Source organism: Taeniopygia guttata, chromosome 1A (genome assembly GCF_048771995.1).
Source record: "Taeniopygia guttata chromosome 1A, bTaeGut7.mat, whole genome shotgun sequence".
Lineage (NCBI taxonomy): Eukaryota > Metazoa > Chordata > Aves > Passeriformes > Estrildidae > Taeniopygia > Taeniopygia guttata.
Genome location: NC_133025.1, coordinates 52,521,698 through 52,537,337, shown reverse-complemented (window position 1 = coordinate 52,537,337; position 15,640 = coordinate 52,521,698). Strand labels below are relative to the sequence as shown.

Here is a 15,640-nt window from a genome sequence, read left to right as displayed (position 1 = left end):
CATTTTCACTCATGTTTTTTTGGTTTGTTTTTTTTTTTTTCTTTTCCCATCTGTGTTTTGAGTTTTAAATCTTTTTCAGCAAAGAAATACCCCTTTGGTATGTTTCCTGCCACTTTTAAGTCATTGTGGAAACTTCTCAAGTGTGTGCTTGCAACTAAAATAAATTGTCAGGGTTTTGTTGAGAACATGAATAGTTGGTATTTTCAGACAAAGTTTTCAACCCCAAAAAGCAACACACCAAAATTTAGAATATTTTATTTTTAATTTTGTATATGGTGTTGTACAGTGATGTGCTATATGGAAAAAAGGTTGGAGTTCATTCATTGAAAATTAAACAGATTAAGAAAGAAAGGAATATAATGTCCTCCAGAGTGGGAATTCCTTTGTCATTGCCTTTTGTAAAGCAAGAATAAAGTGTTACATATAATGCATGGTATTATTTGATATCTAGAGAGGAGTTGGAGGGTTATAACAAACAACTTCTTTGTTTTTTATCTGTCAAGTTTGGTCATTACTCTTGTAAGTGAGAATTTACTCTCCCATTGTGTACTTATTGTTTACTTTCTAATAATTTATATTCAAAGGCATATTGGAGGAGCCAAGTAAGGTGCAAGGGTACTGACATGTAAAATATTTTTTTTCTGTTAACTAGGTGGCTATTTCATTGTTAAAGGTGTAGAGAAAGTCATTCTTATTCAAGAGCAGTTATCCAAAAACAGAATCATTGTTGAAGCTGATAGAAAAGGCACAGTCGGTGCTTCTGTTACCAGGTATGGTAAATTCTTACCATTTAATAAAGGAGATAAACCCAAAGCTTTAGAACTTCGTTGGTGAAGTTTAAGTAGCTGTGGAGGTTTCTTCCTAGTATAGTTTAAAAAAAAAAAAAAAAAAGCTGAAGAAAAAGCTGTAGACATTCAGTGCTCCTGTCTTGCTACTGTCATTTTGTATGCTAAAACTTCAATCCCTAAACAGTATAATATTCCCATAAAAATCAGTGAGAGTTGTTCATGTGTTTCAGGATTCATCTCAGATTAGGAAAAGCAAGTTCTAATTTTTAATGTAACAAAGTGCACTTTGTAATTGATGGTGTTTGGTCTCAATTTGCAGCAAGTAACATGAAATTACTGCAGTGGAAATTGGATGTTACCTTTTGTCTGCCTCTCTACATAAAATTAGCATAAAACTTTTAAAGGCAGTGGCAGCTGAGGAGGAAACAAATATTTTCGTACAACACAAATTTCTGAAAATGGCAAAGTAGTCTAAATTTGGCCTTTCCTCCTTGATCAAGTTTTGTTTCTATTTTGTTTGGCCTTTGGTTGGTTGTTTTTTATTTTTTAAGCTGCATTCTGGTCTATTGTATGGTACTTGTCACTATTCAGTGTGAGGGCTGCTTTTTCTTCTCCAGAGGCCTCACTTCTCTCCTAGCTGCTCTGCTGTCTCTCAGTAAGTCTGGATGAGGTTAATGGACCACCAAGTGCTGTTATGATGTTGTTACCACTGTTGTTGCAGTACTTGTTCACAGTTTGACCTTGCTGGTTACATCAAAACTGATAATCAAAGCATGTAAAGATGATTTTGAAAAGTACAGACTTCTGCTTGCTTAAGTCAAATATTCCAAATAGTCCCCAGCACAGGTGATAACACCCTTGAAGTTACAGGCTGATCCTTGACTGGTTTGATGTAATTTTTAAAAGAGGAGAAAGTGGGATTAATTCAGCTGAAAGATTGTTCAAGCTTGCTAAATTCTATACAAAAGATACTAAGAATCAGTGCAAACACTCTGTTGGACATAGTATTATTTTTGTTTTAACTCCAGTTCCACTCATGAGAAGAAAAGCAGAACAAATATGGTTGTGAAACAAGGAAGATTTTACCTGAGGCACAACACTTTGTCAGAAGATATTCCCATTGCTATCATATTTAAGGTAACACAGCTGCTTGTTTGGAAAAAAAAAAAGGGGGGTGGAAATGCTGTGCTGTAGTTCAAGAATGAAGACTGACAGCCGCTCTCAAGTTAATATGTACAGAAGGACTTGGCAGAGCTTAGAAACTGCAAGCTTTTTTCCCCTGGGAAGTCATCTTTATTGTACAGCGAAAAGGAGAATAAATGCTGTATTTTCCTGCAAGGAGAGCATTGCTGGGCCACGACAAATACCTGCCACCCTCTTACTCTGCCTTATGAGGTATCTCTGTTGCTACAAGTCAGAAGAATTTTGGTTTGTTATGAGCTATGTTGCAAGTTGTGTTAAGGGTCATTGTTTCTGGTTTTCTGTCTGTGAAATCCAGTGTATGGACTACTGCCGGGAAAGGTGGTGGGTGGACATGCTCTGTCCAGCTGCTGGAGAAGACAGCAGGGCACGGCCAGGCCTTAGGCTGAGAGCTGTCCTGCCGACAGCTGCAGCTCCTTCCTGTCCTGTCCTGCTTTGCTGTGGCTTTACAACCCGGTACGTTGTGTGGGCAGGAGGAGACTGGGCTGCGTTCTTGGAGGCACAAAAAAGCCTCTGGAAGGATGTAGGCAAAATTCTCTTTTTGTGTTCTCTGTAGTGGGTTACAGCACAGGTTTGGAGAGGTGGTCGCAGGAAGTGATGTGCCAGGAGAGGGCAGCACGAGGTTGCAGCATCCGAGCTGGTCATGCCCGCAGCGCAGTTGTTATTTACGGGTTTGTCTGAATTACTGCAGCACTTGGTGTGCCTTGGTACTAGCAAATAGTTTAATCATTTGGTTTAGGCTTGAGAAGTAAATGGCTGGTGCCTCTGATTAAGCAAATAAGAGAGTAGTTAATCTGTGTCTAGTGACCAGGGTTAAAGGAATTTGAGAAGGTATTTATGGACAGAAATGTACATAAGAGTGCCAGAATTAAGTTCACAACTCTTGTGTTGCAGGAAAGTGTTAATGTGTCTCTTAATCCATTTGCTCCAATACCAAACTGCTGGATTCCACCTTACCTTATAGATTTTTATTACATTTTGTCACCCTGTGCTGGTACAGATAAATACCTGCTCATGTAGAGTAACTGCTCTGGGTTGTTGTCTCAGGAGAAGGTTGTTGGCTTCTTTTTCTAAGCAAAATTATACTGACTATTTTATTACCTTCTGACAATGCTTGCTGTAATTATCCCCCTCTTCATAAGTATATTTTATATTTTAGATAATATTCCTTAATTTTTCATTTATTAGTTACATAAGTGCTTACAGTTGTTATAAGCTCTTGGCTGTAGTGCTTTTCAGTTATTTATATTGATTTAATACAGTAGCAAATTAGCTACGCCCACTTTAACTATTCTGAATGTTCCATTCCAGCTGTTCTCATGAGTGGTCATATTTTTTACTCTTCCTTTAATGACATGGAATTCAGGCATCTTCTGTCTACTTCTGGTGAGTCTCCAACTGGAAATGAAAGAAGTCACCAGTCTCCATTTTCCTTTCTTGGGTATTGCTGTAATGTGCTGTTGCTTCATTCTGTTTAACTACAGAAGAAGCAAGATTACAAATGCAATAGCCCTCAGCCTGGAGAATCCCAAATTTAGGAATGCCTGTCTAACTTCAGCTCTCTCACGTGGCAGTATTATACACTGGAGATCTGTTGGAAAAGCAAGGAGAATAATTCCTTTCTGCTAACACCCAAGCCTTGGGCATGAAGAATGTGTCTTCCTTGTTACTGGTAACTGTTCTGCTTCTTGTGATGGCGAGATCCACATCTGCAAGGGGCAAAATAGAGCTGTATAGATTTGAGGTCTGAAGTTTTGACTGCCTTTGAATCCTTAACTTGTACTGAAACAGCTACAAATTTAATTTCTAATTACAAACTAAAATGAGAAAGCAATGGCAAAAATCTATTGCTCTTCATTTCCTCCCAGATCAGCATCCAGGCTACAACCAAGTTCCACAGACCTCTGTGTTTTGACTAAGAAAACAAATAGTAATTGGTAGAGGGCTGCCATTCAGTGCATTGTCCAGCTAGAGGGGACAGTTTGTCAGGGACTATCTGAGAGACAGTGGGCAATTTTGGATTGTCTTTCTAGTCCCAGAAGCTTAATTGACATGATGTTCTGTATGTGACTTAAGAAGTTGATCAGGTGCAGAAAATCATTGTAGCATTATAGAAGAGAAAGCAAGGCTTGCAGATTTATAATCTAAAGTGTATTTAAAGTGACTGCATCTGTAAGGTGGAGGTCTACTAATATATCCTCTAGACATCTTTGTCAAAAACAAGGACTGTGAAATAGAGAACATTACAAACACCACCAACTGACAGATCTGAGGCCTAAAATTCTTAGAGCTCCCTAGACTAGAATCTAAGGTCACCCTTGTGTTTCAGGTACAAAGTCATGGACAGAGATGCATGCACTGAGAGTGCTCTCCATCATTGCTTTTGGTGAGGAATGAAGCCCAGGCATCTGGGCTGTAGGGAGCCTTGGAAATAGAGTAGATCTAAAGGTCCCTTGATCTGGATAGATAGGGACTGGATTGTGTAGGGTCACCCTAAAGAGGCATCTGCATTCAGTTCATCCTCCCCCATAACTGCATTCCAGAATGACCTTGTCCTGTTGCTTTGTTTTTTCTGCCATCCAGACCTATAGGGATCTTTGGGATGCTCAGACATTTTACCACCAGTTGTGTCAAATACATGTAAGTTGTGGTTTTGTGAAATTTAGCACATTGACTACAGCTAACTGAAATTTGATAGGCTACAAGGCGTGTGCCTGGCACTGCTCTAGGGCAGACTTGGGGTATCTGCTCTTTAGATATGAGGGAGTTAGAGCTTTGTAGCTGTGCTAGCTTAAAGAGTTTTCTATAACGTTTTTTCTTATGAGTGACAGAAGCATTAGTGCAGTGTATGGAAATGCAACTTTACTTATGAAGTAGTGACATCAAGCAGACAATTTTGCCCCTTAAGTGTGTGTCTGTTGCAGTTTTTAAAGGGCTGTTAAATGCCTTGTAATGGGAAACAAACACAACTAATTTGCTTATTGCTTACTTTGTGACATTTCTTCTTATTAACACTTCATTAGTTAATATACACATGTGATCACAGGGGTATTTAGGGTGTCTTGAGCTGCTTTGCAACCCGCCAGACCTTTGTTTTAGCTGTGTCAGTTGTTCACATCTCGTAGGGCTGTGTGACTTCTGCACAGTGCTCTTTTGAATATGTCAGGCTAGGAGGTACATGTGCTTTACGTGGGGGGCTTGGACAGTTTCAGGTAGCAGTGAGCATTGGAGGAGGTGTGGAATGTTTGTGTGGTACGTAAGGGTGTTTCTATCCTGAAAGTCATTTGAGTTGGAGGTAAGATGATGCTGCTGCTTTTGCAGGAAGTTCCCTACATTGGAGGGAGTTAGAGCTGCTCAAAGGTAAGGGCTATTTCTCTTTAGAGTTTGTGATCTCAGTTTGGTAGGTTTGAGTGAGCCCTGGGAGCTGAAGTAAGTGAAGGTTGCATGCTGCATCAAAACTGCTTAGGGAAGGAATAGGATTATAAATAACCTACAGGGACTTAGAAGTTTAATTTTATGACCTGAACCACTAGATGAAGTATCTTTAGTTTATGTGGGAGCTCTAAGAAACCACTCTTAAGACCTGAGGCAAAAGATTTGAACAGCAAGTTGAGTTTCATTTTTACAAACCTGCTTTAGCCTTGGAGGTGCAGCTCTAGGGGAACAGCGGGGTGGTGGTCTGACTGGATCTACAGGATTAGGGGTTCCCATGGCTGTTGTTTCATAGCTCGTATCTTTTGAATTATGAAAGCTCCAGACCAATTCTGTCTGTGATGTCAACCTTGAACTTCCCTGACATCTTTTTAATCCAGTCATCTGCCTGTCTCCATGCTGTAATTTAGCCTGATGGAGTGCAGAACTACATTCTAGGGAAGTGCCATGGAAACACCTAGACATCATCATTAAGACATGAGCCAGGGGAGGAAGAGCTGGGCTCACGCTCTCATCTGTACATGTGTGTGTGCACACACAAAGGTGGACACACACACATTTGGGCAGAGGGAAGCTCCCCAGACTAAGGAGGGGGTTGACTCCACTTGGATCACTTTCTCCCGCTTGAACTCAGGATGATCTGAGTATTCTGAATGCTTGCTTTGCCTTGTATGTTTTATGTCCATTGACTGCTAGCCTTCAACTGTGGTCTTCAGCAGCCTGCTCTTCTCTCCTTCCTCATCCTTTCACTGCCACTGTTAAAGCATGCTTTTACAATGTCTCCTTCCTCCCTCCCCCATAAAATTACCCCTTTGTGACATTGCCTTCCAATCATAAAGAAACAAGAAATCTTGTCTGCTGCTTTGCTTTTATGTTAATTCCCTTTCCCTCGGCTTTGTCCTAGGACCACGAGTGTTTTAAGTTAGGGCTCATTCCTGTATTGGGTGTCCTCTGTGCTTCTGTAACACAAGCCACAACCAGGGAATATTTTGTTGCTGTCCTAATGATGCTACAGGCTAATTCTGGAGTACTTCTCTTGTGTTGGTTTGGTTTTTTAGTTGTTTATTTGGTTTTTCTTGGAAGGGTCAAATTTACTGAAAACCAAAGTGTTAAGATTACAAATCTGTTTGATGGCAGCATGGGCCTGCTCCTTGTCCTTTCAGTGTTGCATGTGGGTGGTTTTGTGTATGCAACTCTGCTCAGGATTGTTGAGAATGTAAAGTAGACTAAATGGGTTTACTTTTAGGCTGTTGTATTAGCACATCTTTTACAGTCGTTTCCCTGAGTTTTAGTCATTACTCATAAATTAATTTCCTTCAGTTTGCGCATTTTTAACAATACAACATATGTTGTTTGGTGACAGATCCTAGCTTTTCCCACTCAGAAATTTAGAATTCTCAGGTGATTTTGCTGCTACAGACTCCGGCTAGAAAATCTTCGCAGGTATAAAGATCTGTCTTACTCTCATCCTTTTGATGTAACACTTGATCAGAGAATTCATCAAGGCAGCAGAAATCATCAACCCTCCTTAATTTATTATGGCTTTCAGTTTTTAATGGATGAAAAAACATAATAAAAATTTAGATTGACTTTTTTCCCTCCATTTTTTTTTTTGACACGTAAGGTTTAGTTAATCTAGAATTAACCTGATGGACAGGAATAGGGTGATATCAGCTTGCAGTTGATGTACTTTAGATAAATGTATTTGTCTTATATGTGCCTAGAATGGCACAAAAATTTTGTTCTTCTAAAAGCTTCTAGACTAAGTGCAGTAATTGTATGAATCTAGTTGTTGTTCCTGAAGTAGTTTGCTGGTCAGCTATTAAATCCTAGACACATGGAAACTTACTGTTGTGAAGCTTTCAAGCTTTTGTAGACTTATCTTTTGAGTCTGGTTTTCAGGTCAGGAGGGAATTTTGTTAACTTCTCTGCTGAGATGTTTTAACTACTGTGTGACCTTATTTAAAAGGGTGAGCAAGTGTAATAGTATTTGAAAACCAGAGAGCTCAACCACAATAATATCACATTGCCAACTTCTGATTCTGAAAAGAGGCTTGAGATCAGAGGGGTGACTACTTAGTGGGATCACACTGTGATGAAACACTCATACCTGGTGAAGTAACTGTAGCTTGAGCTGGCTCTCAAGTCTGTCTGAGATCGTGGAATTGTGATCTGGGCTTTGCATTAAAAGAGGAGAGTCCTCGCAGTGTTTTGGGTGTGTGATACTTCTGCAGTTCTTTTAATTTCTAATAAACCACAAGGTGAAAAGGCAGTGTTTGAATTTAAAGGAACTTCAGCCACCTCTTTGTTCAAGAAGAAGGAAATGAAAGAAAAAAAGAAGCTGAATATTTCACAATTAGAGCAACAGTTTTGCAAGGGAATGGCATTAGCTAGGTGTTAAGCAAAGTGACACTCCATGAAGGCAATAAGAAGGGAAAGTATTTCTGCATTTTTGAGTAAAATGTGACTTTTTGTGGTACTGCCAGTTTTTAATGAGAACCAGAATACTAGAGTCTACATAGGCCATTATTTACAATGGTCTTTGTGGCAGGCACTTTGGAGAATAATGCGAATGCAAACGTAACTTCCTCACAAAGTTCTGAGAAACATAACTCAGCCAGAAGAGGTTTAGTGAGATTATTCCATTTCTTGATATGGCTGAGCTCCAGGCAAATGTGTGAAGGGGGGAGCTTTAGCACCATCTGGAATCCACAAAAGCCTTCACTGCTGGCTGCCACCTTGAAACACTTACAGATAGAGAGATTTTTCTAAACCTGTTAAGCACTTTCTTAGTTTATTAAGCTTTTTCCGTGGTATAAAGTCTAACAAGGTGTCCATGGATCAGTGAAATAATAGAATGTCTTTCAAGTGGAATTGTGTAGTGAAGTCATCTTCTAAATGCAGAGAATTGCAAAGGGGGAAAATTGTAAACATTTCTCAAATATTATGAGCTACATCACAGTCAGCGGAGTTTGCAAAATTGCTTGTGGTAAGAGACTGTGAGTAATCCTTTAAGAAATTTCACCTTCCTTCCTTGTAGATTGTGAGTTGGCTTTCATTGTTAAACACTTTGTTTTTATTCAGTATTTTTTTTCTTAAGAAAAAACCCACAGAATTTAACTCCTGTCAGTGAAGAAAATAAAAAAACCCAAATAGGCTCTCCAAAAAGTGTGTGTTCCTGCTGATTATCAAGATTTCCATTTAACGTTCTTCCATAGTTGGAATATGTGCTGCCAGTGCCAGATGGCACAGTTTCTTAGAGAAGAACTAGCTCTTGCTTAGTAGTAATGCAGACAAACAATACCAAATTAGCATAAGCAAATGTCAGTGAGTTAACATAAAGCCTGTGTTATTTCTGTCTTTTCTTCTTTTCCTAGGCCATGGGTGTTGAGAGTGACCAGGAGATTGTACAGATGATTGGCACAGAGGAACATGTGATGGCTGCATTTGCTCCTAGCCTGGAAGAATGCCAAAAAGCTCAGATTTTTACACAGATGCAGGTGTGTCTTTTCACATGGCCAGAGACCATAAAAATCAAGACAGCGGGTATTGACCACTTTGCTGTGTCAGCAAAGGACATAGACTTTGTGTTAAAAGGTTTGTTTTGGGGGTTTATTTCAAGCTGAGGCTTTTTAAAGGATCTGGACTTGTCAAATGTGAGACTTGGCTCTCATAACCTAACTGGAGAAGAAAAAAAAGCCAAGCAATGCTTTGTTTTCAGAAGCCCAAGGCTGTGTTTTAATGGCATAACATATAACAAGTAGCAATGTCCATAAAATTAGGGGGGTTTGTTGCAGAATTTTTCTTGAAAAGGACTTGCACGTCCCATTTTGCTGAAGCCCTGTTGATGTTTCATCATGAGTAGATGTTTCATTTAATGATGTTTCATTTCATCATGAGTAGATGTTCTTCTGTTTTAATCTCCTGTATGAAGCCTACAGTAGCAGCTACCCTCTGTCCTGCTAAAGACTCAGCAGAATTCTCTTAGCTCAAGTACTTCTTTTAGTTAGCCAGAACATGGGCCACTTTGCTGGGAGTAAATGGGTATATATTAATCTGCTAAAATAAGCCTTTGGAGATTAATCTTATTTCTGCTATTTCATTGTAAACTTTGCCAAATCATTCCATGTGTGATGTTTAGTGTTTTAAAGTGAACGTATTTCTGGTTTTCATCTTTGGGTGCTTTTGAGAGTTCCAGTTAGCTTAAAGAGCTCCTAATTCAGAGTCAGATGAGTGAGATGGAGCAACACAGAGGAACGTGAAGTATTCACAAAGTTAGAAAAACAGAAATAGAGAAGTTATTCTGTGCAAGAAATGTCAAATGAAGTTAATAGAGAGATAGCTCTTTGTGGAAGAGTGTAACAGATGGAAAGGATAATCTGTCATTTAGTGGAGAGGGTGATTCTTTCACATAGCTTCATGGCTTTGAGGCAGGAACTTCCTGTGTGGGCTTGGATAGCTTCTTGACTCATCTCACTAGGAATTCTGCAGATTGATTGACAGCTGGTAGGAGAATAAGAATCCACTGCAAGGCACTCCAGGAGACAGATTTGGATACCACACAGTAGCTTTTGGGGATATTAAACAGGGAGTGCTACCTCATGGTTTAATATCTGAATGAAATTTCGCAAATACACAAAAGAACTGAAGGTGAAAAGTCTAATTAAATAAACTAGATATTTTTGGAATTTATAGAATCCTTTTTTCCGTATCTCTGCTATATCCTTTCTTGTAGTACCATAGTAATCATGAATTTCTACCACTTTCCATTCCAAATGTTACCAACCTGTGACAAACACATTGTATACATAGTCAATTGTGTAAATTTTCAGTAATTTTTTTCTTCGTATCACTTACATCTTTGTTATTTTGCAATTTGTTTGATATTTGTATCATCCATTGGTGGTGAGATTTCACTGGTTGAGGAATGCACACAACTCCACATGGGTGTGTATTTGTATAGGTTACGATTCTGATATTAACTCGGGTTAATTCCTCCCTTCACAGGCATTGAAGTACATTGGAAACAAAGTACGAAGGCAAAGGATGTGGGGAGGTCCAAAGAAAACAAAGATGGAAGAAGCCCGAGAGCTGCTGGCATCAACCATTCTGACCCACGTGCTTGTATGTAACATTCTGAGGTTTTTTTAAACAGGAGTAAGCTTGTATGGTTATTTATGGTGCGAGCTTTGTTGGCAGGGAAAAATGTCTTTGATGGCTTTGTAGCTGAGATAAAGTAAATCATCCTCAAAATAAAGGGGAAGATTTGGATTGAGTCAGAAGAAATCTTTGTGAAATGCTGTACCATTGAACTAATCAAACTATGCACTTTTTTCTATGTAGCCAGACAGTATTGGGTGTGAATTCAGGACTTTTATTTCATGACCTATACCTTTATTCTGATTTACTTTCATTTGCTATCTGTTTCTAAATCACTGACGTTTATTTTTTGCATTTTTAAAGAAAATAAAGCACTGAAATCCCTTTTGTAACTCAGTCAGCCCAGATGACCAGAGATTTAACTGGATGCATTTGTCTGAATAAGAACTAAAGGGCTGATCCTGAAACATTAGTATGTTTTTGTTTTGTTTAGGTTTTTTTTTGTTTTGTTTTGTTTACAGGTGAAGGAATTCAATTTTCGTGCCAAGTGCATATACACAGCAGTGATGGTACGCAGAGTAATTTTGGCTCAAGGAGAAAATAAAGTAGATGACAGAGACTATTATGGAAATAAACGTTTGGAGCTGGCAGGGCAGGTGAGTTTTTACTTCAGAGCCAAGTTTTTTAAGGGTTTTGTTACTGCCTCCTCTTAAAAGATGCATTATAAGGAATAAAGAGTATCCCTGTCTTCTCAATTGAAGTGTTTTCCCTCTCATTTTATTTTTGCTGGCTTTTCTGTGTTGACTCATAGATCTGCTTCCATGATTGAGATTAATATATTATATCTTCACTTCTGTATTGCCTCTTAATACCAGATGAAAGGACAGAGGAGTGCAAGTACAGCATCAGTCCTAGTTGTGGCATAACAGCGCTAGTGTCGAGAAGGCAGCAGTAAAGCCCACCCCCCAGTGCTGCTCTCTAAGCAGCTTGGTAAGGGAATAAACTGGGACAAAGCAGGTGCCTGCTTGTCATGTCCAGACTGTCCCACTGTGGAGAAGCCAGCTTGTGTACCAGCTCACAGAACAGCCACTCAAGCCTCCTGTAATTTGGTGCCCATAAGATTGCTCATTTGTTGTCAGCTGCCTCTCCGGCCTTTAGGGTAGCATGAATTAACAAAGTGAGTGGTTCAAAGTTAACTTTAGCAGCTAATGAAGGTGGATTTTGTGGGGTTCTCTGCTTGCAGAATTTTGGCACTGGAGGCAGAAGCAGTATCAAAGGGCTGTAAAGGAGAGAATGGTTCGAGGTGTCTGGCATGGTTGTTTTGCAGAGAGGGTGGCAGTTCACAGCTGTTGGCCAAACTGCATTCTGCTAATGCTGGAAGAATTTACCTGTCAGGTGAAGGAACTGCTTAGCTAATATGGCATGGATTTTTCCTTGCCATGTGTGCTTATTTGGCTAAACAGTTTATATTAGGATTGGATTTCTTTGCTGTGCTAAGTACTAATGCAAGTTGGAGTTTTAGTAGTTGGTATCACCCATGGTTATTGATCATGCATCACAAGTACACAAAATGCACTGGGCTGCAGAAACTGCATCTCTGCCACCCATGGCATTTGTATTGGGATTTCTGTTTCTGCACACATAACAATATTTGTTCCTTTTTGTTCCTATCCAGTGGAAATTCTCATTTTATTACACTTTTTAAGATGTGTGCTTGCATATTATATCATACTCCTCTTTCCGCTTTGCCCTACTGTCTATGCCTACATGTGAACACACACACAAGGAGTGCAATTATTTTAGAGTAAAAACCACATGCTTTGCTTCCTAGTTTTCTGAAGAAACTAAGATGTCACTCTCAAACACATTCAAAGCACAAATGCAATGAAAAAAACTTCTTGTTAGAATAAGGAAATTCTTTCTTCAAATTAATGTCTTCACTGTTCATCAAATTTTTGCACTGGTGCTGAGGGAGAATATGTTTCTGAAGTGGAAGGAGTAGTAAATGGACATTAGTGCAACATTCCAATGGGATAAATATTTTAAGCTGTGGTGGGTTCCTTGGGTTTCTGCTAGAACATTGCTGTAGTTCAGTATGATTGTAATCAGTAAATTAGTTGTTGCTTTGTCATCAGATGGTTCTTATTTAACTGGATTGAAGGAGTAGTTGGTTTTTTCTAATACTTCTAGAAGCAGAAAGTAGAGCAGGTAAAGAATTCTCTACAAGATGTATAAAAAAGGCCTCTGCTCACACAGATGTTAACAACCAAAGTTGTTTTAAATTATGTGGGAAAATGTTTTAAATGTAGAGGATCATCACTACAAAGCCACTGCATATTTTTCCTACATCAAGGAGAACTGTGCACGGGGGTTTTAACACTTTATTAAGAGTTGTTCTTTCTCTGTTATGGTATTTTAAATGCTCATTTCAAGCTGAATGGTTGAATTCCCCTCTGCTTTTTTTTTTTTGTGAAATAACGATTTTTTTGGATTGCAGACTAAATAGTGTAGAGTTTTGCCAGATTCTAGATGTTTGTGTTTAGCTAAAGTTTATGTGGATAAAATAGTTGTTGGTGGTTTGTTTGGTTTTTTGTTGTTTTTTTTTTAATGCCAGCATGTTCCTGGAATAAAAATCCTGTTGATTTAAAATCTGAATAAATTAAAAAAAAAATAAAAGATTCCCATGTGAGGAGAAAAACACAGTGGTCTAAACAGTGTAAAGACATAAATGGCATTGTGTTTATAAAAATGTGTGAAAACAATAGCTGCTAATTTCACACCCCACGGGACAAGAGAGTACGAAATGTGCTTTAGCTTTAGATAACAGAGTTGTATCCACTAGCCAAGCTGGTTTACAGAGCTTTCTCTTAGTCTGTCTGCCACTAGAGGCTCGGTAGGCCAGGTGCCAGCTGAGGTGTTAGCAAAACCTACCGATTTCAGGCTTAATCTTTTCACCTACCTTTTCTCTTCCCTTAATGTGTTCATTATTTGCTAAGCATTACTCTGTTCTTTGTCCTCATTTTTTTTTGTTTCTAATGCAGCTTGCTTTGTATGGGTGAGATATGGAACAGCACCAAAATCCGGCACCCTGGAAAGCAAGGGATTTCTACCCTGTGACAAAAGAATACCGCCTTGACTTCAGAGATTGCCTAATCCCAGCTGTTCTGATAATATAATTAAGGCTGCCTAATGTCTTTAATTTTGCAACCAGTTTGTGTGAAAGGGAGAATTTGGCACTCTAAAGGCTTAAACGCTAAATAGCAATCTCAAGGCGCCTAATTAGAATTCTCTGACATTAAGCTAATTGCTGAAACTGTATTTCAGCAGCTTAACTTCTTTATTAATTTTTCTTAGGATTTTCAATGAAAATCAATTGGTGAGCTGTCAGTATTTTTTTTTCCTTACATAAAATTTGCTCTTTAGTGCTCCTCTCTGAAGAAGGCTGCAAGGCCCTGGACTAACTTCGAAATCCATTGAATATTATCAGTGGCATTCCATCCTTTTTCTTTAATCTCTTGCTCTTGACCTAAATAATGTGGTTATTGTGAAATTCTTCTTTGCCAGATAGTCAGAGCTCTTAGAGAGTCAGTGAGTGAAATTAGCAAAGTATGAGGCTTTCCAGACTGGCAAGTAGTAACAAGTTGGTGTACTTGGGGTGTAACTGATTTTATTAGTTAGAGAAGAGGAAGGTTGGTGTGGCTTTATAGTCCCCATGACATAAGGAGTGATGAGATTCTTGCAGTTTTATGATCAAGAAATCAAATATGAAAATACGTTCTGAGTAATTATTTTAAGTGCTGCTCAAACCTGTTGAGATCAGATGTTTACTGTCGTTAATTTCAAAAGAGTTTAGTTCTTATGTAACAAAACTATCAGCCATCTTATAACGACACATTTCCCCCTCTTACTTTTTTCCTACTTCTGAAACTTTTCCCGTGTAATCTTATTTCTGGGGACTCCAGTGTGTTTTCCTTCCTAATACAATGCCTCATAAAAGTTGTTTTTATTTCTGGTGGAAATCTAATTTAAATTAACTGTGATTTTGCAGGTGACTGAATTTCTTGTGACAGTGGTTAGAGAGTATCATTTTGAACTGTTAAGGGTATTACAAACATCAGGAAGGAAGAGGCTCTGCAGCACCTTCCTCTCATTCCAAGGTTGGGTCTAAAAAACCTGTCTGTCCAGAGTGGCAGTGGGATTCCACTTCTGTCAAGGGTTAGTATGCAGTGTGTGTTGTCACCAGCTTTACAGTGTCATTTGAAAATTGATTTGGTCAGCCCAGCTGGAGCATGTAGTAGGGGAAAGGAAATGAAAGCTAGTAGCCCATCCTAGGGAGAGAGAAATGAGTGTGGTTTAGTTTCTTGTTTCTGGAAGGTAAGGAGAGGTAGGGACTATGTTTCATGGAGACAGTTAAAATACAGTTTAATTCTGCATACACAAAAATTGCATGGTACAAATTACTCCAGAATGTCTTAGCTTGTGATGGATGAACACATAGCTTGTTCTACACCAGGTGCTTTGTACGCTGGGAACTACCATTTCTGGCACTGATAGCAGCTGCATTTTTGTTCTTCTGACACTTGGAGCTGTCATAGACTCAAGTCCCAGGACAGGAGTGCCAGGCTTTAGAGTTTACACTGCTTCCTTGCAAAGCTAATTGTTTTGAGCACTTAAAATGTATCATGAGGTGCAGATTTAAATGTTTTGGAAAACTATTGCTGTTGCAAGGAGAGGCTGAACAAACTGCAGGAACAAAACAGATTTGAGTCAGATTACAACTTTGGTAGCCTTTTCTTTTTATGGCTATTTTAAGAAGCAATTAATATACAGGAAATAATTGTGTTAAAATGCAACACTATTGAGTGGTTATGTTGCTGGGTTCATTTTGGGTCGATTGTTAGGATATGTGGATTTATTGCCTAAACTGTAGACCTGGGTTGTTGGTTTGTGTTTTTTAAGGGAGACCTGTGAAGAGTATTGCACTTTCCAGATAGTAGCAGTTCTAGAAAAGTGACAGATCTTAACATCCACAGGTGAACTCTCTGTGGGAGTAATTAGTTTTCCACAGATTGTGATTGGCAGAAGGTATCAGGATAAAAAAAGTGTGTATGAGTAAGGAG

The 15,640-nt window shown here is 38.9% G+C and overlaps 1 protein-coding gene across 2 annotated transcripts in view; it reads left to right on the top strand.

Annotated features, from left to right (window-relative positions):
- The window catches only part of POLR3B (RNA polymerase III subunit B), a 72,233-nt gene that overhangs the window by 8,374 nt on the left and 48,219 nt on the right, over window positions 1–15,640 (top strand). For both annotated transcript variants that reach the window (XM_002196597.7, XM_072923460.1), the window contains exons 8-12: window positions 653–770; window positions 1,817–1,925; window positions 8,798–8,920; window positions 10,428–10,544; window positions 11,042–11,176. In XM_002196597.7, coding sequence (XP_002196633.2) covers window positions 653–770; window positions 1,817–1,925; window positions 8,798–8,920; window positions 10,428–10,544; window positions 11,042–11,176 — 602 coding nt within the window. The remainder of the gene's footprint in view (window positions 1–652; window positions 771–1,816; window positions 1,926–8,797; window positions 8,921–10,427; window positions 10,545–11,041; window positions 11,177–15,640) is intronic.